The following is a 23,230-nucleotide window of genomic DNA, read 5'->3' as shown; positions in this document are numbered from 1 at the left end:
AAGGTATCGGCCTGTCAGTCCTTTCTAGGTCCTGGGTGGGTGAGCTTTCTCGTATTAAAAATAAAGAAAATATTTTGGTTATTTTTTCTTTATCCCCTAGCTTAAAACATTTTAGTACAGTATTCTGTGTAGTATTTAGGAGTTTTATTTTATACTGTAAGGTCTTGACCTTACCATGTGTGTGTCATGAGGCGGCCGGACACCCTCTCTCTCCCCTGTTTTCCCTCTTGTTTCTCTTTACCCTTTTTCCTCCTGTGTTTGCTCGTCTGTATCTGTCCTAATGATTCACAGGTGCGCGAAGCGAGTTGGCACGTCCCACTACGCAACCCACGCAATATAAGCTCCGGATTTCCTCATTCAGATCGCCAGTTCGTCAGTCTACCTACACAGTAGTATCTAACCTTTGGGTCTCCTCAACTCGAGTTCTCAAAAGTAATTGAGGGATAAACTTTTCTCAGGTCACCAGTTCTGTCTTCGCCACCTGTTTCTCCTACGGACAATCATCTTCGCTCTTCGCCAGTGAGCTGTTCGGACACGCCACCATGCTCCATCTCTGCGGCTTTGAGAACCATCTTCGCTGCGGGGATTTCGGCACTGCTCGCCAAACCCCAGAACAATTATTAATAAACTCTGTGAAATTTGGTATCTGTGTGTGGGTCCTCATATCTTCAGACGCACACACTGCATGACAGTGTGTCAAGATGAGATGATTTTTTGTTGTGATTTGGCACTACATAAATAAATTGAACAGAATAGTGGGCAGTACTATGCCAATGTGCTTGCTTTTTACATATGAGGGGGAGGCAAACCGAAATGATTTGTCGAAACACATGGTTTCTGATACACGCAGCCCACAAACAACAGACTAAGTTATCTAATTTCATATTTTGTGGGTCAGTAGACACAACAGAGACACAGATTTATGTACACAAGCACTGAATAACTAAGTTTTCATTACATGTCCCCTTTAGGATCTAAAGTCATTAAAACCTTCAGTTTTCACTTCCTCTCTGTCTGACATTGCCACACAAGGCTGATTGACTTTTCATTTCATTGTCATTCATCCAGCTGTCTGACGCTTCAGCTTGCCAGCATATGGCTGACATTCAGAATGCATTATTTTTTTTTTTAGGTTAGATAGCTGATAGATTAGACAAACAGTCATCAGACCCTGCATGTACAAAAACCAGGACATGTCACTCTGTGTATAGTTGTGTATATTTGATGCTAACATTAGGTTATAAGACTGCAGGTAATGCCTGTGAGATGTGTTCACCTCCAGACAACATTTCTGAGCGATTACTTCTAATTTTGCCGCATATAATGACATCCATAGAGTGCTGACGTGCATGTTCTTTTCCTGGTACACAAAACCCATTAACAAATGTAGCTCTTCCCAGTGTCCCATCAATAAGGCAATAAACACATGGAATTATATTCCCACCAGTCATCAATAGCAAATATTCTTACAGGGATAAGGAAAGGCACCAACAACATAAAGCTCTCATTAGAACATATTCGGGTTCAAGCTTTACAAAGCCTGACAGGGCAGGTGTTATTTCCCAGTGGAACTCTGACAAGAAAAGAAAATTTAGGTGTCAGATACACTGGATTATAACATGCTCATATGGAGTGTAATATACAAAGTGCTGTGGTACTAATGTAGTCTGAGCTTTAATCCTCAGTTCAGTTGTGGAAAGGTCCCATACACTCTTGTGAGGCAAATAAAGCATTTGCAGATAGTAAAATTAATATGTATGCATTACTTTGGCCTAATATTGGACTTCAAATATTCATTTTATAACTATTGGTAGTGATAGAACTGATACAGGAAAGCCTGACATAGACGTGCCAGGCAGAGAAATAGTATTAACACTAAATATTCCTCTTCATCTTTCATTTGTCAGTGTCTACAACAGCACACTGCATCATGCACCTGCTGCACATCATTAAACAGAAGCACAATTTAAAACAGTGACAATGATTTCACATTGTGGACAGAAACAATGTAGCATAGTGCTCATTAAAATACTAATACTAATAATCTGTTCTTTCTTAGGCATTGTGATATTTGATACCTCTTTTACATTATCAAGAGCTTAAGATGTGAATGGCAAATTAAAAATATATACCATCAGCTAGTAACTATTGTATCTACTGTATATTCTCAGGTAGATCTCTGAAAATAATAGAAAAAAACTCCTGGAATTTAACCTAGGGGAATCTTACTTGCAACTTTCAGCAGAAGGAGACAGAAGTACTCCTTTAGTCAAAAATGTCTTGATTAAAAATTAGATTAGAAATTTTAATCTCAGGGACAACATATGCATTGTGTATATGGTACAAAGGTAATAAGGGCTGGCTTAGTTGTCAAAGTGTATTCTTAATGTGTGAAAGACAGCTGTAATAATGACATGCTCTTTGTAAATTGAACATTTCATTTAATCTTATAAGTAAATTAATTAAAGAGGTTTTGGGAGCTCATTAGTATCGAAACAGAACATATTAATTTCAGTTCTTTTTCATGATTCTGAGTCAAAACAACAATTGTCTAATGTGACATTTTGAATTATGTGCACAGCTTTTCTATGACTTTTACACATTTTGTTCAAAATAGTTAAACTCATCCATTAAAGCCAAATATCTAATATGAAAGTAGTTTAAACTTTACGTCAGTGATTCAGCTGAAGAGGAATTGATAATCCAGGTGCATAGTAGATTTTGTATTTCAACAAATACTTCATTTTTGAAGTAATAGCAGTATTATTAATTTAAATAATTTGCCAGTGAATATTTATTTCAACAAACATTGAGCTTTTAAATTTGGTTATGTACATTAATGGCAAATTTGAATGCAAATCATTATGCAGTAAAAGATTAAATATTAACTCAGTCACACTAAAGAAAATATCATATAAAATATAAAATAACTAGAATTATGATCAATATTTTGTATTGCAGTGCATTATTTATTGTTGGAACGACAAAGATTGATGCAGCCCATGTCTTGGTCTTTAGTGCACCACTTGTCCTGGTGTGGGCCATTTACATAAAGTTTTCAGCCTTCATGACTGCTGTCATTCAGGCTCATCTTGAAATGGACTGTGCAGTGTGCATGACTGAATTAGTTGTTTTTCGATCAGTGAGGGGGATTAAATGCTATCAGTGACAGGCTAATGCATATTAATGCAATTCAGTTTAATCTAATCTCCTGTCTTTTGCCTTTGTTTTGATTTTTGTGAACTTTTCAGGCATGAACTTGAAATCTCATGTTGGACAGTGGAAACTCTATTATCATTGAAATTTATCGATCAAAACAGTATGACATAAAGCCTTTTTATTGTCTTGTGGCTTAACACAAGACTTAGCAAGTGCTCATGACCTTGTTACACACAGTTGGGCATTTTAAATGATACAAAGTAGCAGTAGTATGCTGAGTCCCACAGGTAAATGCAAAGGGGAAGTGCTGCTCTGCATTACATATTTGTGTCAACACCCCATTCTTCTCTGCTGAACCCACATAGTCAATAAATTCTCACTATTTAAATGGCACTTGAGTTGGATTCTTCTCTCAATTATCTAATGAAATGACGAGGAATTGACCTTCAGGACACATAGGATTGATTCTTTACCACCATCCTCATGGTAATTGGCTTTGTATAGTTCTGCTCTGAATTATAAGCAAGTTGTACAGAGAATGTATGTCACACAAGAGTGCTCAGTCCTTCAAGGTTTACAGTTCAGAAAGGCAACAATGGTTCCACCGGGATTAGGGATGTGCATGGATTCAAGTTCAAAGGCTAAAATGCAGCATCAGCATACAAAGTGAACTGAGAGTGCACATCTTGATAAAAGGTCCACATTTGACTGCTGTGATTAAAAGCTGTAATGGTTTAGAACATTCTAAAAACGCAGTATTAATTTCTTGTTTGGCAATGAAAATTTGTGATCCAACTGATTGCTTGTTTAGATAATGGATGGCAGAGCTTCACATCATTTACATTTATTCCTACTGAGAGAAAAGATAAATGATTTAAAAGCTTGGAATATATTTTAGTACAAGAACTTTTTCTCAAGTGGTATGGCCAGGTCAGCAATTTGATGTGAAGTGGGAGTGGCATGGAAGGCCACTGTGCAAAATTGAACCAAATTTGCCCAGCAGCAAGTTAAACCATGTGTAAAATCCCTACGATGGAAAGCGATCCTTGGCTGCAGCCGCTGCTTTCCCCCTAACCTCGCTCCTCAGGTATGGTCACAGTCATTTCTGTGCACCACTCATAGGAACCTTTGAAGGAAGGGGGATGTCCACGAGCCCATTAACCTCCCCTGCGCCTGTGCACTGATTCCTGACACACACCCAGACACCAGGTCACAACCTCTGGGAAAGCAACTGTCTTTTCATACAGCACAGGCAGGCCTTCCATCTGTTTCTTCATGCTGTCGTTTTTATTGCATTTCCAACACTCCAAGAAAGACATTCAATGTGCATTGTAAAATTTTTCAAGTGATAATAAGTGTTGATCTTGCAGTGACACTTATTTGGAGTTGTCTAGTGTTGACTGCAGGCTTGTTTGTCTGTTCATAAAACTGTTATGGCTCTGGGCGGCTGTTCAAAACTGTCTAAAAGTGTTAAATTAACTCTGCTAGCTGTGGGCATATTTTAATACATTAAGTCACTGGCCTGGTGATTTTGCAGTCACAGAGTTAAGTCCTACACTGACAATGAATTTATGGAGTTGACTACATCATCATGACTTCAGGTTTAGAGTCTTACAGGGGGTCTGTAGTGGCCAGCATCGGACCCATGTGACCTTATTACATTTCATGATGGACCTAAACTATTTTTGTAAAGGCTGATCGTTCTGCTTGGATGTTCTAAATTATACAGCATAACTGATGCTCCCTCTCCAAATGGCTTTAGAAAGTAACCCTGGTGTCACACAGTGTAGCCTCATTGTTTTGACAGTTTTCTAGGTGTTCTCCATTGGTGAAGCGTCTTCATTAGTCAAAAAGCGTGGGCGGGACTCTTGCTCTCAGCAGCGAGTCAAAGAGAAAGGCAATAAAGGGAGGAAGGAGCTGCACTTTAGTGACGAGCATCTCTGCCGTCCTGCTTCACTACAGTAACCACTGCCCCCGGATCTGCGAGAATACACAGGGACTTCTCTGGAAAAGGCAGAGTTCATCCATGTAACTCCGGTCAGTCCGAAACTGCGCCGCAGCACCTGGATAAGTCCATCTCGACGAGAAGAGAGAGAGAGAAAGAAAAAGAAAAAAAAAAGACTGAGACAAACGCGAGTGGAGTGTCGACGTAAAATTGTGAAGGAAAAGAGAAGAATATGATTGTCAAGCAGTGCTTGATCTTCCTCCTCTACAGCCTCTGTGCAAACGTCTTCAAAGGTGAGCGCTGGATGTTGCTGTGTAGACGGGCGTGGTGTGCGGGAGTTGTTGGCTGCATTAAGTGTAAAGATGTGTGATCGTGTCACACGTGAGTTTAAGCGGTTGATGCAAAGACAGATGATTTTCCTTTGAATGATGTGTTTGCGCAGCAGTTCTGGTCGGAGGATGACTGCCGTTGTCTGCTGTCAGAGCCGACTGTGCTGGAATGCCTGGAAGTTAAATTGTGCAGCGCAATGAAAAGCAGAATGCGGCTACACAAGTTTTTTTCTATTTGAGACAACTTGGTCGTTGCCCTCCCTTTGCCATTAAGTGACCAATAACACATCGGGCTGTAGATGAGTCGTCTGCAGTCATCTCCCGTTTGTCCGCTCATGCAGTTGTGCTCCCTGAAGCTTCCACGGGGATGCACAAAAGCATACAATAGCAGCTGCTGGTGGCGTGCGCCCTGTTTGTTGTGAGAGCGGTGTCATTGAGTGGATCATTGTGAACTCATACTGTCGCCTCTCTTTGGACCTTTTTAGTAATTTCACACATGACTTTCGATCGCTGAGCCTCCCGAAAGGGAAGCCTTCGGTGTGACAATGACTGCGTCTGAACTGAGCTTCCCTGCCCAGCACGACCAGTTGCCGCACTATGTTAAAGTGTAGGCTATAGGCAAAATACTGTCTGTGTGCGAGCATGTGCACGTACGTGTGTGTGTGTGTGTGTGTGTTGGGGGGGTGGACATTGTCTCCAGGAGTGTCGGTATGCATAACTGACCGTGCACACCACGTAGTCGCTCAGTGAAAGTTGTGTTGCTGGATCCAGACGCAGGTAAGCTTGTGTGTGATGCGTCTCTGCAGTCAGGGATCAGTGACAACTCCCTCAACTCCCCACAGACCGTCCCGCTCTTGGACATGCTTGCGCAGCCACCGCCCTGTAGGCGACCAGTGCACAGATTCATCAGGCCTACAGCAGGAGGGGGTTGGCAGTGGTGGTGGTGGTGGAGGAGTTTCTCTTAAATCAAAGCTAAAGAAAGAAAAAAGTGGGATGATCTGTCACCTGTCAAGATGATTATTTCTAGAAACACGATAATGCTAAGGATTATATTCATCTTGTCCAGGATCCAGCTCCGTTAATCTGAACTGTTAAGGACCCCCCCCCCCCCCCCCAACTCCCGATCCCTTCCCCAAAGACGCCTGGATATGGGCAGTTCGGAGTACAGGTGGTGTGAGTGGTGTCTGTATGGCTGCTTGTGTAATTTTCACATTGCATCATCACATCAACATTAAACTCTCAAACGAGTCCTATTTCAATCTCTGGAGTTTGTCAGGAACATCACTTCTTGCCACGTGTCAAATATTTTTAGTCAAAGTGTCAGACCATTATGTGATCCAGAAAATGCACAGTCGGGGCTCGTTTTAACTCAAATTCTAGGCACCATAGTGGTGTTAAATCTGAAGAAGCTGACTTGTAAATTTCTTTTTAAGCTAAACATGAAATTAAAATTTTCTGCCTTGATATATGTTGCTTTTGGCCGTCTTGCTGTCGTTTCCCTTTGGCAGAGTTCCACCCCACACATTTGTTCATCTCACCGACCTGTCCAACTTCAGATGCCAGTGGTGTAAATTCAGCTGTGACCTAATGACACATCCAGCCACATCCACCTCACAGGGCCCTTAAGATGTGGCCCCCAAGCAGTGGATGGTGGTTAGGGTTAAATATCCATACAGGACTTTTCAAGTTTTATGGTCCATTGACTGTAAACTGTATAATGTTACATAACTGCTAAGATTATGGTATTCTTTGGAAAACGTGATATAGTTTTAGCTGGTTTCCTACTATCCACTCAGCCATTAGTGTCAGGCTGTCGTTGTTGTATGAAAATGTACTTGAATTACAAGTTTTGCTGTTGTCCCCTGGTGTTGTACCTGCAAGCAGTGAGCATTTGAAAACCTTTTGATGTTGCATCCAAGGATTGGGCCTCAAGTAAGCATTACTTCCATTGGGAAGACATATACAACTAAAAATAAATATCAGCCTTAAAAGGATGACTGTGTGAATTTGGTAGCATCCCACAGAGTTTATTATGAGACCTTGAACTCACCCAGATGAATGAAGAGTTTTTCTAAGATTCCTTACATGAAAACTATTAAGCAGACTTCATGTGGTGGAATAACTTTCTCACAGATTCAAGTTTATGAGGGTGATTTTTTTTTAAAGTTGTGCTGACTTAAAATGCTGTTTGGAAAATCACCAGTGTGGTTCCCTAAACATTTGCAATAAACACATTTGCTTCCATTGTTCCTTCCCTTCATTTCAGACTTCAGTCTGATGGTACTCTGACCCATTAAATTACGAGGTTCTTCAGTGTCCAGGACATAATGTTTGTTTATGTTATTTGTAAAATGGCATGGTGAAATTGTAAATGCAGCGGATTAGAAAAGTATGCTTTTTGCCTGTAGTGATGTCAAGGATTAAAAAGTTAATGAGGATTAAATGTTTGATTAAACACTGTTTGGTTTACAACTTTGTGAATTTCTGTTGTTAGCCTGGTAACTGTATTATCTCCTGCAGATTATGTTCACAACCCTTCCAATGCTTTTTTTGTCCCTTCCTACTTTTGGCCAAAATTAAAATTAAAACAGATTTTGCCAGGTGGATTTTGCTCTGCTTGCGCAGTCAGGATAATGTGGGACTATCTGGGTCTTCTTTTGTCCTCTCTGAAGTATGTGGAATAATAAATAAGTTATTTGAAAATGTTTACATTTAAATGTCAGATGCAAATTTTGGTTTTAAAATGAGAGTAGAAATGCCAAAGGTCCAACTTGCAGTATTCCAGTAATGCAGGTGTAAGATGGTTTACTCTTACCATGGATGGCAAATAGCTGAGCCCTAATCACATCACCCTCTTCGTATTTTACAGGACATTATACATTACTGCATTATATTCATTTTTCAGTATATGGCTGTGATTAAAAAAAGATTCTTTTCTTGCTTGAGAGATCCTCTAAAGGACTGTGACATGAACGTCTCAAAAGATGCAGAGCTTAGCATTTGATTTCCTTGCTATAAAGCGGTTAGCCTCATTATCGAATCCCAACACAGCAGTGCTGAGATTTAAAATGGACAGCAGAAAGTGAGGCCACTTTGCAACAGATTCGGCCTCATGACATTCTGCCAGACAGAACAGGGCACACAGTTTTATCATCTTGTCCGGCAGCTCAGTTAAGAAGTGCCCACTTCAAAGGCAACTTTAAATATTTATTCTATGGGCCTAATGTTGGACACATCAACTAGAGGTGTCCAGACCAGACTAAAAGTCTAACTAAAGCAATTCACTTTTGTAGAAAATGTAAGCAGTCAATACATGAATGAAACCAGTAAAAGGAGAAAGCCTTCAGAGAGCATGCCCTCCAACAAGCCTCCACATACGTTATTAAAATGCTCAGATGTTTTAAATCTGCACTGCGATCAAGATCGACTGCAACATGTACAGACAGGCAGTACCTGCATTAGGGATGCAGAGATTAACCGACTAATCGCGCTTTAAAACGCCAGGGTTAATTAACTGTAAAGGCTTCGCTACTTTTGCAACTTGCACAAAATGAAACATCAGAGTAGGCGGTGCAGCAGTTTAATGTGTCGTACTTGCTACTACACACGCTAGACTCACTGTGGCAGAAGGACCATATTTCCACCTGTAGGCAGTAGCGTGGGAGCTACACCAAGGCTGACCAGCCTCTTTGAGGATGACGGATCATCTTTTTGCAAAACCTGCCCTAAAAAATTTGGCAAAACCTCAGAATTGCTGCAGCCCCTGTGGGATCACCATCCAGCTTTGCGCCCCCAGGTAAAGGTAACACACAACAGCCAAATTATGTGCTAAGTAGGGAATCAAATATAAACGTGTCACAGTCAGTGAGGTTTTTTTTTTTTGCAAACAAAGCAGCATGTAACGTTTGTCTACGGAAGACCTTCAGTCAGTCAACATTTAATACAAGTGACATCTTGTAAGTTAGTATGCCAGGAGTCAAACACTAACATCAGCCAATGAATAGATATTTAGAGAGCTTCCTGTGTTAACAGGTGTTCTTAATAAACTACCAGTGTGCGTCCAGATCTTTTGCAGTAGGCCATGACTTAAACCTTCATCAAATTGCATTCAAATCTGCAGACAAATTTTGTGATCTCATGCTCACTGACAGACAAACAAACCAACAAATGGGACTGAAAACATAATCTTCTCTGTGTAGGTAATAAGGTGCATGCATCTTCTTTGTAATCACAGCCTAATCGACAGTTAAATTGCAGTGTGCCGCATCACACACTGCAGTCATATTGTAGACAAGACTTCAGCCTCAGCAGCTCTGTTCATGCTCGATATTGCTGAGAGTCATTTCACCCAGGCTCATCCTTCTTAGAGCAACTACACTGTTAGTATTTTTGCTTAAATGCATTGCTGGACTCTTATCTATAGCTGCAGCCCATGGAGTGGTACACTGCCTAAACGTTTAATATGCTGTAGTGACAGAATAGATGAATTCTTATGTAGTGTTAGTGTATATCTCCTGGTTGTGTGTCCTGCCTTGTGTTCCTGCTCTGGGTGTGAAGCCCTGGCGTCTCATATGTGTAGCAGGGGAACTTATGCCACTCTGGGGTGTTGTTGTATCACGGCACCAGAATCATCACAACATATTTCACCAAAGGCAGCTAATGCAGACACCTGACAGACTTGTCAGAGCTAGTTAACAGGCAAGATGGCATGCAGGCTAGTAATGCTAATTAGCCATGTGGTGTGCCTATACTTAGTTGCAGATCTGTGGGCTGGTTGTGTCAGATGTAAGTTTTATGATCTCCGCGTTTCTTTGTTGGCCACAGCTCCTCTGGTTTGCCCTTACATTTCTTCTCCTCAAGTGTTTCATCACTTTCGTTCTTACAGAGCCCAAAAAGCTCTCGTACCGCCAAGGGAACTTTTCTTTTGTTTGAGCATGGAGCCTTTCATCATTTCTTTTCTCATCAGACATTTTGGCAAGTACAACCTGCTGGTGACATTTGAGCATTAGTGTGTATTTGACCATAATGTGTGCGGTCTGTAATCAGGAGAAAGCACAGAATAAGCATAAAGTGGCTTTGTAGTCGGTGTGTGTGTGTGTGTGTGTGTGTGTGTGTGTGTGTGTGCGTGTGTGTGTGTGTGTGTGTGTGTGTTTTAATCTAGCATTAATCTGGTCCTGGAACCACAGACATCAAAACTATAGACATAAAGAGACAAGAAGGTTGAAGATGAATAATTCCCTCATGATGTAAATGAAAAATGTCTTTCCTGACTAGGGAGGGAATTGAAGATAGTTATTAAAAATGTAAAAGTTCAAAACATTTGATATTTCCTTTAAATATTGGCATAAGAGAAAAATGACATTTGAATTTTGAACAAATTGTGAATGTTACAACAGGGTGACGTTATTAATAGGAGGTCTTGTAATTATGAGTCAAATTATTTTAAAGGTTAAACAGTTGTTATAGAAAAGTTAGATCACAAACATCAAACACAAACAAATAGCAGAAAATGTCTCACCAACTACATTTACATCACAGAACAAACTCATGATTCTTAAAACTTTATACTCTTTCCAAAATTAATCCTATTGGTAATTAGTTGTTTCAGTAATGCCATCCATGACTCCAAGATTGCAGTGTTTTTATTTTATTTGCTTGCTTTATTTTGCTTCATTTGCTGTTTCTTCATTTTGATTGTATGTTTGTTTTTGCAGGAAGGTTATACTTGATACAAGTACTGAAATTCCAATTGAAAGCTGTTTCAGAAATAAGACTCATGTTACGTACACTAAATTTATGCGTATTATTACATACATGACAATGCAAAATGATTTTGGTATGTGTGCATATGGTCAGGACTCTGTGTATTATGTCACAAAATCCATTCAGCTTTTATCAGTATAATGTATAATATGTTTGTTTTGAAAAAAACAACAAAAACAAAATAAAGCACAGGAGCATTTTAGAGGATCAGGATTAGTGTCAAGGTTTGGCCTGTCTCCTTTTAGCTTTTATGTGTAGCGAGTGGTCTGGGGCAGAAACCACAGTACTTATTATAGAATGCAGTGAGGAGTAGGCATATCTACCATTAAAATGCTTCAATTCAGCAGCAGCTTTCACTATATTGAATATACTTTTTTTTTTTTTTTTGTGAAAATTGATTTCTGTTTCAGCTTGGATCTGGGTGTGTTGAAAATCTTTTGAGCTGAATACATATTGGACCTGAGCAAAAGTGAACCCCAAAAAATGTCATATATTGTGAGATACAGGGAGCCTGTGGGATATATGCATACAGTACATCTCTTGTGGGTTTGAATAATCAGGCAGCAGGAATAAGCTGGCTGAACTGAAGGCAAGGTATGGCAGAGGAAGGTGGTTTACATTAAAGGATACCCATTCCCGATTCTGCAGCTTATCCCTGCAGTGTCTCCCAGCTGCAGAGTGCTGGCTCTGGTACTGTGCTGTATACTGCTGCAAATGAATAATCCAGTAAAGGGGACAAATGTGTTCCAAAAGAACCCTGCTTGCTTTCTGTTGACAGATATACATCTGTAGGGATAAGCCTCAAGCCAGAGGCAAATGTGTTCAGACAAGTGGGGAACAGGCTTAAAGATTAGTTGCTCACTGCCCCAACTACACCACATGCTGTCAGTCTCCCTTCGTCATGCTCTTTGTCATAGCACTTTTACATGCCATGCCCCCTCTGAGTGGGTATAAGCTTAGCAATGAAGCTGATAGACTGTAAGGGCAATTACACTATTAAAGATTATTTTGACCTGTATTTGAGCGAACGAGGTTAAGAGATTTTTCTACTTGCCAAGAAGTCTGTCTCAAGATACTCATAAGTTTAATGCCACAATTGGTCATGCTGAAAAGTGGTTAAAGTAGTGCTTACATCGATCTCAGGCTCCTGAAGAGACACCTGTGCTCACACATTTTAAAGGGGAATCCAACATAAACCCATTTACAGTGTATGTTTACATGTATTCTAATGATCTTAGACAGTCAGAGTCAATATTTCTAAACCCAAATGAGTTACTGCTGAATCTGAAACTCGGAAAGCAAGGTATTTATTTATTGTCATGAAAGCAACTCCACTATTTACAGCATAAGGAAAACTACTGTATGTACCAATTATATGTGCACAAGACTGACTATATAGTTGGGGTAAGATTTTATATTATCATTTGCAACCATATTGATCCAAATGCCCTGGGAATAGAAGCTGATTGCTACAGTAGAATAGCTGAAAATTCGAAATACAGTAAACATACTTCAGAACACTGCAGTGTCACTTGTGTTACATTTTTTTTAATAAACCATGGATCTGAAATAGAGAAAGGGTGAAAAAAAATATTGAATCTAAAGAAATAAGGGGTTAAAAATATTTTACAATAATGAATATTATTCAATTATGATAAAATAACATCCTCAAACATTATGGGTTTTGTGTGCATACTGCTATGTTTTATATTAGCAGCAGCTCCACAATTAATTTGTTTGGCATTACACACAAAACTGAAATTCAAACTTGGTACTCCTTATCATTGAGGATTATAATGACAAACATTTACTTTGTTAACTCTGCAAATATATTAGTGTAGTACTGTGGCCTTTGCTCATTGTGCTTACAACACTGCTGTTGTCAAGCCAATAATATAAATAGAAAATAAACAAGTACTTCCTCTGATTGCAGTGTGAACTGGAGTGAGTCAGATCTAAAAATGACTGTACTGAGACCCACTGACTTTGTTTTTATATAGCATTTAATATAAAAAAACTGCATGTCTGGGACTTCTAGTTTACTCAGTTTACTAAAATCTGACATATTAATGTCTTAATGCTCTTGCATTTTCAGTTTGTGCAAATGCAAATGTAATATATTGTCCCCCACTAAACTGTCTAAGGTCCTTAACATATAATAGTAAGATACAAAGATGCAGTAGAATTGGCCCAACATAAAAAATTCTAAAAATTGACTCAAATCACATTTAAATAGAATTTTCATAGAATAACATTTAACACTGAAGTTTTGATGTATGAGATTCAGCTGTGCTGTTGGAAAGGTGGTAGGTGTCTGTTCTATGAGAGGTTTATGCATTCCCTGCATTTTAGTTTTGTGCCCAAAATGAAGCCTATACTTCATTTTATGCGCGTTTGCAGTGTTGACCTTTACCAGTCTCTCTTGGCCCTCATCTCTGTTGAAGTGGGCTTTGTGCCTGACTATGGATGAGCCTCTGAATCTCATTTAGCCTGTGTGATGATCTCCCTTTTCTCTTCTTGCTGCTGTCTCTATGAACAAAGTTAATATTTTTTGTTCAGAAATGACAGGCATACACCCTTCCACTGACCCAGCAGGCATGCAATCTGTTAGTCTTTTTTTTTTAAAGTACATGTTTTATCATCTAGAAGTTATGTCACTTTCTTTTCTGTTATCTGTTCACGAGCTTTTTATATCACATATGGAAGTGGAAGACATCTTCACAAAAAAACATGCAGGTGTTATAATGCCGGTGAGAGAGGTGTTGAGTGCAGAATGTTAAACATGAAATATTGGGAGCATCATTATGTGGATGCCATAATAGATGTCCCTTTCTGCTTCTGCTGTGCAAGTTTGGGAGGCTTCCAAAGAGAGTGATTTACTATCCAAGGTGTCACACTGCAACCGAACACCTGGCAGCCTGACCAGAAGTGACCGTGCTTGTTTTGAGTTATGTCAGGGTTTTCTGCCAATGCACAAACAATGAGGCAATATGGACAATATGCCAGATAACCTGTGCTTAGTCTTGTGTACATTATATTCAGATAGGGCAACTGATGGGTGTTCAGTTCACGCAACCTTTCGTTTCTGTGATTTTTGTTATAAAACATCAGAACTCCTCCATGAGCCGGTGTTGTGTGTTGGTGTTAAATGTGTGGTTTTTTTTTTGTTTTTTTTGTTTTTTTTGTTTTGTGTTTATTTAGTGGTGATAGCAGGTTCTTGGTTGTAATGTGTTTATAAATTTTAGTCAGTTGTAATAAATGTTTTAATTGTTTCTTCAAATCTGGTGGAAAATGTCTGCAGAGTGTGAGCAGACCGCTCCAAACATATTTAAGCATAAGCAATACAGTAGATGTGAATGCATTTGCTATGACTGAGTCCACTTTGTTCTGTTTCTATTTATATGTATCAACAGAGAAATTCCATCGGTCCCACACAGTCAATAGGATTTTGCATTACTGGACTGCTGTGCTTATAAAGTCCCTTCACTGGAGCAGTCAGGCTGGATGTTTGAGCTCCAGATAAAGGAGACTGCTGTATTAGCTTTGGAAATTTGATAGTTTTCTGGAATAAGTCAGACATTTTGATAGACTTGTAAGTGGCAAATAATGGTAAATGTAGTTACTTATTCCAGGGTAATGTTTTGTGTTTTCTGGCTATCTCCACAACATGAAATTAAAGACCCTGAAAATAAATAAAAACAATGAATAGTCAAATCTGCTAAAAACAGATTATTGACTTATTGAGAAGGCTTGTAACCATTTGTCAGGGTGAAATGAAAATTCATTATTCTGTATTTCCAGCTTGCTGAATCTCTCTTCAGCTCAAAAGGAGCTGTAGACTGTCCCATCATACATTCTGTAGGATGTAGACAGGTGCACCTGGAAAGCCATCTGTCCATCAAACAGGCCACTATACAGACAGACAAAAACTTTCATGTTGCCTTAGTGTCTCTGATCTACTCCAGACCTTTATGCCTCAAACTCTGTGAGAAAACCAGAAGGAACTTGGGGGCAAAACATGCCACCTTAAACTGCACACACTGTAAAATTTAACAAAGAGGAGGCTAATTAAAATGTCTTCAAGTCTTCATTACAAACCATGTGCCCCAGTGTTATCACTGCAAAATAAGTAAAGTCGCTGCTTATGCCTAAGAGCAACTTGGGAAAAATTGCACTAGTCCAACCTGTTTACTTCCTTACAGCAATTAAATTTGACAATTTTATTGAACAAACTTGCTTGTATTATCAGCAGAATAATTCCTATTGCATACTCTGTCTGAAGGCAGTAGAATACTCAACTGAGTCTATGCACCTTCACAGTCAAGAAGAGTTAAGAGTTCATTGCTGCTTCTTTAATGCTTTGTATAGAATTTTTATTGTTGTACTTAGAAAAACAAAGCACTCACATAGGTGCATCCTACACATGTAAAAAGCTGTTTTCAAGATTGCATCTGGTCTTTTCATGGATTTGGGTGTGTGTGTGTGTGTGTGGTGGGGGTGGGGGTGGGGGTCTTCCCATTGTACAATGCGATCTGTAAGTATGTACTGTACTGCAGGTCAGTTATTCAATAAATTGCATAATATGTATTAAGCTGATCTGTTAGCCTTTATACAAATGTTAAGATTTCATCACAATGGTAATTTGTTCAGTTGAATAAACTGGAAATTAATGTCATTCATTTAATACTGAGAAATATTTTACATCAAAATGTTTTTTTTCTCCTAACTTGTGAAGACATTTTATATCTGCAATGCAGCCTGAGTGAGATGCCATCCCCAAAACCTAACTTTGGAATAAAGACACAAAAAGCACAAACTTAAGCTCATGCATGTTTATACCCTTTTATTGACTTCCTCTTTAAAGGCTTCCCACGGGTCTCTAAAGCTGGAGTGTAGATACTGAATGCAGGCATATTTGCAAGTGAAGGTGGGGGATAAAAGCATTGAAACTCATGTCCTCATAAAGAGGGATCAGCAGTCTGAACGGGAGCTGCATACCGATGCAGGAGATGCCAGGGCTCAGAGCCAGAGAGCATGCTTTTCTTTAAAAAAAAAAAAATAAAAAAAAAAGCCTTAAAGCCACTAAGCTGAGAGCAAGACGAGGAAAGGAAGAGAAGGTTGCGAAGCAAGAAGGCATCTTTTTTCGTAAAAGCCAAAAGAGTGTCATAGTGTAATGTAAGGCAAACCTGACATTTCCTTTTCATGATACAAATGAAACATATTAATGGGGTTAATTCAGTTTAAAAATAATGGTTGTACCATTAAATACTGGATAATTGAAGAGAAAATAATTACTTTCTGAAAATAGTAATATAAAAGTTCAAATTTGTAAAATTAAACAAACATTAAAAAAATAAAATAAAAAAATGTCAGTGTTAGGTGTTCCAGGTGAAAGGGATGATGTTTAACACAGATTGTGTATTAAATATCATTCCCTTTCAGTGAGTGAAAAAGTTGGAGTATGAATCTCTAATTTTGCTATGATGGCTGTGGAGATGCTAGGGAGGGCCATCAACCACTCATATCAAGTCCAATCTGTTGCACAACAACTGGGACTCTGGAGAGAGGAATGGGATGATCCTGAACAATACAAACACTAAAAATAGTTAATTACAGTAAATATAAGCACTACAAATATGGAAAAAGGTGTTGACGTAAAACAAAGATGTTAGAGTACGAAAAGTAGTCACATAGCAGATGCTGCCTATAAACACTAGACTAGACACTGAACTTGTCATTGAGCCTGACAATCTCAGTGGAGTTAAAGGTGAGAACCCAGTAGAATGTGTTTACAATATCACCATCTGTAAGGCAAACAGTGTTGTTCTAGGTGTTTTCCCCAATTCCCTAAAAGTTTGCTGCAGCACTCCTGTGATTTCCATGATTATAATTGTTCTAGTGTTCTTATGAATTGCCCTCAAGTCTTACTCTTTAGGGCCCTTTGGTCTAACACAAATTGTTTCATATTTGCGTTAGACCATATCAAAGAATGAGTGTTTTTACAATTGGTAAGTGATTCAGTATCTTATTTATTTATGAGCATGTGAAAACCTTAAGAACCATTTGGTTTTCATATTCTAGGAATAGCAATGATAACGTCCAGGATAAAAATAACCTGCAGGAGAATTGAGATTTGGCAAGTGTTTCACTAATTTAGCTATTGATTTAGGTTTCTTAAAAGAGAGAAATGGGAGCAGAAAGACACACACACACACACACACACACACACACACTATACATAATGATACCATGATTTTCAAACAAATAATAAAACACCAGGTATGTGCTCTTATGTAGCTCAAATAATAGTACAGTACATTCAGAAGTGTAAAGAAATGGTGGGCTTTAGGTACATGCACTGGTTGTTTTTTATGATTAAGATATTGCTGTACAATTGTACATTGAAAGTACTACAAATCAGAGCTTAAAGTCAAAAGCACATATGAAGTTCCAAACCCAAGTGGAGATTAAGCGTAAATGAAACGAACAAGATTGTTAAAGTCAGACTTGCTAACAAAAGTGATGCTAGATAATAATGCTAACACAGTGTTGAGCCAGAGAAGCTTACTTATCTACATCTACAATGAGTGCACTTGTACAAATATATATACATACATATTATATACATATTTGTTGTACAAAATGAATAGTGTCTGATTAGAATATGAAAGTGCGTTCAGACACAAATTTTACTTAGTGTGAACTTTAGGCCCAGTAAGAGTCTTACTATCTGTTGTGCAGCTGAAATAACAGGATATATAGCCAGGATGGACCCTACAGTAAGCTCTTATAATGGCCAGGCAAGAAAGATCCTGCTTTTTTGGGCTCAGACATGATGGGCTCAGACGTTTAGTATCCTTCAATAGTTGGAGTGTGAGGACATCCGGTGTGTACCAGGTGACCTTAACTACTGGAGCTGTAGCATTCCCCAGATAATGACCACTCTGAAGCCCAGGAGCAGGCCTCATCACCCCATAAATACAGAGAGCATATGGATTTGCAGTAGGAAAGCTGTAGACAGTTACTTTTCAAATAGATACATGCTTGTAGGAGGCTTTTGTGTTATGAAAAAAGGCTCTGCTGGCCTTTTCACAGGTCCATGAAGGCTGTGTTTTGCGGAGGCTGTAGTTTGGTCACTGAGCAAATGGCAGATGTCTCAAAGTGTAATACAGTTTTTCATTGGTGGTCACAACTTGAACACAGTGATATATAGTCATATATAGTGCATCCGGAAAGTATTGACAGCGCTTCACTCTTTCCACATTTTCTGTTACAACCTTATTCGTAAATGGAATTAAATTCATTATTTTTAAAATACCCCAAAATGACAATGTAAAAGAGAGAAATGTTTGCAAACTTATTAAAAAAAAAAAATCACATGTACCTAAATATTCACAGCCAAATACTTTGGTGAAACACCTTTGGCACCAATTATATCCTCAAGTCTTTTTGAGTATGATGCTACAAGCTTGGCACCCATTTTTGGGCAGTTTTTCCCATTCTTCTTTGCAGTACCTCTCAAGCTCCATCAGTTTGGATGGGGAGCATTGGTGCACAGCCATTTTCAGATCTCTCCAGAGATGTTCAGTCGGATTCAAGTCTGGGCTCTGGCTGGCTGACATTCACAGAGTTGTCCTGTAGCCACTCCTTTGTTATCTTGGCTGTGTGCTTAGGGTCGTCGTTCTGTTGATGAGCCGTCGCCCCAGTCTGAGGTCCAGAGTGCTCTAAAGCAGGTTTTCATCAAGGATGTCTCTGTACATTGCTGCATTCATCATTCCTTCGATCTTGACTAGTCTTCCAGTTCCTGGCACTGAAAAACATCCCCACAGCATGATGCTGCCACCACCATGCTTCGCTGTGGGGATGGTATTGGCCAGGTGGTGAGAGGTACCTGGTTTCCTCCAGACATGACACTTGGCATTCAGGCCGAAATCTTTAATCTTTGTTTCATCAGACCAGAGAATTTTGTTTCTCATGGTCTAAGGGTCCTTCAGGTGCCTTTTGACAAACTCCAGATAGGCTGTCATGTGCCTTTTACTGAGGCGTGGCTTCCATCTGGACAGTACCATACAGGTCTGGTTGGTGGAGTGCTGCAGAGATGGTTGTTCTTCTGTAATGTTCTCTTCTCTCCACAGAGAAATGCTGGAGCGTTTTCAGAGTGACCATTGGGTTCTTGGTCACCTCCCTGACTAAGGCCCTTTTCCCCCAATTGCTCAGTTTGGCCAGGCGCCCCACTCTGGGAAGAGTCCAGGTGGTTTCAAACTTCTTCCATTTATAGATGCTGGAGGCCACTGTGCTCATTGGGACCTTCAATGCTGCAGAAATCTTTCTGTACCCTTTCCCAGATCTGTGCCTTGATACAATCCTGTCTCGGATGTCTGCAGACAATTCATTGGACCTCTAGCTTGGTTTGTGCTCTGACATGCACTTTTAACTGTGAGGCCTTATATAGACAGGTGCATGCCTTTCCAAATCATGTCCAATCAACTGAATCTACCACAGGTGGAATCCAATCAAGTTGTAGAAACATCTCAAGGATGATCAGGATGCACCTGAGCTCAATTTTGAGTGTCATGGCAAAGGCTGTGAATACTTATGTACATGTGATTTTATTTATTTATTTTTATTTTTATTAAATTTGCAACGATTTCAAAAAAACTTTTATGTTGTCATTATGGGGCATTGTTTGTAGAATTTTGAAGAGAAATAATGAATTTAATCGACTTTGGAATAAGACTGGAATAAGAATAAAAGTGAAGCACTGTGAATACTTTCTGGATGCACTGTATACTAACTGAATTTATGTGGAAACTTGCTAATCTGTCTTAAAATGCTTTGTTTAGGGAAAATTCAAAGACACCGTGTAACTGGTAATGAATCTCTGTTTTCCAATAAGGCCTAGCCAATCTGAGTTTTAACAAATTACTTGCTGGAAAGAGCTGTTCTGACACACTGGGAGCAAAGGAGTTGTTATGATATAACTAGTCAGACTCAACTTATTGATGTTTGCAGAAAACACAGCAGCGCATGGCCTGCGGGTCAATGAGCCTTGGAACCTGCATTTAGGATGTTTTTGAAAAGATGATGTGGTTGCTTTGAAATAACAAATAGATTATTATAAAACCATTCAGGATTTTCAGAGTTTGGAGGTGATTAGATATGTATATCCCTTTCTTTCTAAAGGGCATCACAGTGAATGGTGCTCTATTATATCCGAAGTTTCAGCCTTGACTGAACAATCACTGTGTGAGGTATTGTGCCATGATGTAGAAATAGGCGTTCTTGATACAATTCCTTTCTCTGTTGCTTACACACCAACCATTTCTGTGATGCCAAACCCCAACCAGGGACTTACAATCTGCAGTCTGAAGGTATGCTCCTTATCCACACTATTAATGAAGGTGCTGTGTTCTTTGTATAACAAAGGCAAATATATGTATAAATTACCATAATTTATTACAGTTTTTTCAACAGACATAATCACATTTATGCTTATATTTTGATGAACATCCACATAGTGATTAACTACATTTTAAAAACTGCTATATCGATGACCTTGAGACAGACGGAGATAGAACACAGTGGATATTTGCTACAGACAGTTTGTATGTGTAGTAGTTCATGTAGGAACAACTTTGTTACCATCCAGCAACTGTAGTTAATGATGTGACGCTGTGCTTGACTGAATATAATGCAAACATACGTGAACGTAACAGTCCTAAAAACTACACTCTGACCTCATTTACACCTGATATTAACTTGTGGTCTTTATCTGAATGTGTTATCTAGGTAATGGCATCTGATCACTTTGCATTTTCTCCTGATTCAATGTCGATGTGGAGCTGCCTGGCAGAGCTAATTGATAGTAAACAAACTTGTGCCACACAGGATAAAATGAAACACTAGGCTTTTTTCCTTTGGTATACCATTTTCCAGGCCTTGCTTGAGAAAGCAGGAATGAATAGCTGACCTTTGAACCAGTGTGCAGATTTTATTATGTTATTCACTGGGGCACTTTAAATTGTGATCAGGTACATCCTGTTTGCTTTAATTATCAGATGTGTTTAGAACTTCATTAGAGCCTGCCTGTGCCAAATATAATTGATCGGACATAGTTTAGAAAAGTGTACGTGTGTGTGTGTGGGTGTGTGTGTGTGTGTGTGTGTGTGTGTAAGGCCCCGCAAATTGCTCAGCATTTTATGACAAAAATCAAGCAATAAGATCCAGCAAACTCTCTGTATATCTATGAACTGGTAATAAAATTTTGGTGGGGCACAAATCAGGGCAGTAACATAAAACCATTTTAAAGCTTTAGATTTTTCAAGAACCCAAAAGTCATTCTAACAGAGCTTCAGAGGTCCTCTGCAAAGAACAGAGAACCAACAGAAGGCTGACCATCTCAGCTGCTTCCCATCAAACAGGACTTTATGGTAGAGTGCATGAGAAAACAATTCTCTGGTCCGATCAGACAGAAATGTAACAGAACTCCAGTGGCAGGGACAGGGAGACTGGTCAGAAATGAGGAAAAGATGAATGCACCCAAATACATAGGTTCTTAAAGGAAAAGTGCATCACCTGAGCCTGTGGTGATGGTTCAACTTTCAGTGTGACAGTGACATGAATCATACACACTGTCCACACTGGACAAGTCCCTGACCTTGAGTGGCCCAGCCAAAAGCAGACTCATCTGTGGAGAGACCTAAAGATGGCAGTTCAGATGTGTCCCATGCAAGCTCACTGAGTTTGAAAGGAAGAAAGAAGGATTTGCCAGGTGAATGGGATAACCTAATTCCAGGTGTGCAAAGCTTATGGAGAATAACCCAAGAAAACTCAAAGCTCTTACTGTTGACAGCACTGAATTAAAGATTTGATTTCATCTTTTTATTTTTGGATTATACGTTGCGCAAAAACATTTAAAATTAAATCTACAAAAAAAAAAAGAAAAGGATGTGTGCAAATATCGTACAAAAAATCACTAAGACCATATAAGGACAAAAAGGACTGTAGAGCAGAATAACATGTTCACGTCTCTGATTACATATCTTTAAGAGCAACAAAAAAATGGAAAACAATATCTTTCAGCACCAGGCTTTATCAGATGAAAAAAGTAATAATGTGCATGGTGCAAGTATAACTGATGATAGTGGTAATTGAGTCTGAGTTTAAACTGTTCTCTCTGCTCTACTTTTCTCAGTTTCAAGGATATTTTGAGATATTCGTCTTGAGCACTGCACTGGGCTGATCCTGAATTACTTTTGCCAATGGAAACACAATAGCAGTAATAGGAAATGTGGGTTTTCAAGATATTCTTAGCTCTACAATGGCTTTGTCAAATTTATCCCAGATTGACAGGCTCCAGTGGAGATTTTCACATTAAGTAGTGCCCCACGAATCTCTTAACCTGTGTCATTTATTCACTGTAAGACCAGAGTCAATGCAGAAAATGGTGATACACATTTGATCATTTTCCTACCCTACACCCAGATAATGATGGATGTATCTAATTTCAATCTTTTCATAATCCTTGATAGAATTTCCTTTTGCATAGCATTACATAGTTTTCAGCTGTAAGACTACAGAATCACAATTGTAACATGTTTTAGAAAGTCTCCAACTGCATTTGTGTATTGTAACCGAAATTATCGTTCTCATTAATTACATTATAATACAGGGAACAATAGCGCTTGTTTCCCAGAGCAGAGAGGGCATAAAAACAACATCATCGTATTGACCTCAACCTGCTGTACACAGAGCACCCAGCTGTTTGATATTCTTGGTAATGATGTGACATTTTCTGAGGGAACATTACATTTATTGCATGAAAGGTAACTAATTTTGACCCATAGTCTTGAGTAGCAGGAGGTGTGTTGTATGGCATTCAAACTTGGGCTTTTGCTAATTATTAATAGTTCTTCTAATATTTTTGTTAGGAGGGAAACAAGTCCATGCATTATTACTATGAATTAATAGGAACCATGGAAACCACATTTACAAACTACGGTCATGATTTCGAAGAGCACAGCTCTTAGAAATT

At 39.1% G+C, this 23,230-nt stretch overlaps 1 protein-coding gene across 5 annotated transcripts in view; it reads left to right on the top strand.

The window, feature by feature from the left end:
• The first annotated feature begins 5,079 nt into the window (after nucleotides 1-5,079).
• Nucleotides 5,080-23,230, top strand: part of cadm2b (cell adhesion molecule 2b) — a 124,983-nt gene continuing 106,832 nt past the window's right edge. For all 5 annotated transcript variants that reach the window (XM_026299095.1, XM_026299094.1, XM_026299097.1 and 2 more), the window contains exon 1: nucleotides 5,080-5,397. In XM_026299095.1, coding sequence (XP_026154880.1) covers nucleotides 5,337-5,397 — 61 coding nt within the window. In that variant the 5' untranslated portion in view covers nucleotides 5,080-5,336. The remainder of the gene's footprint in view (nucleotides 5,398-23,230) is intronic.

This window comes from Mastacembelus armatus, chromosome 13 (assembly GCF_900324485.2).
Source record: "Mastacembelus armatus chromosome 13, fMasArm1.2, whole genome shotgun sequence".
NCBI classification, from domain to species: Eukaryota; Metazoa; Chordata; class Actinopteri; order Synbranchiformes; family Mastacembelidae; genus Mastacembelus; species Mastacembelus armatus.
Note: the sequence above shows the minus strand (reverse complement) of the source record. Positions and strands in the feature narration are given on the sequence as shown.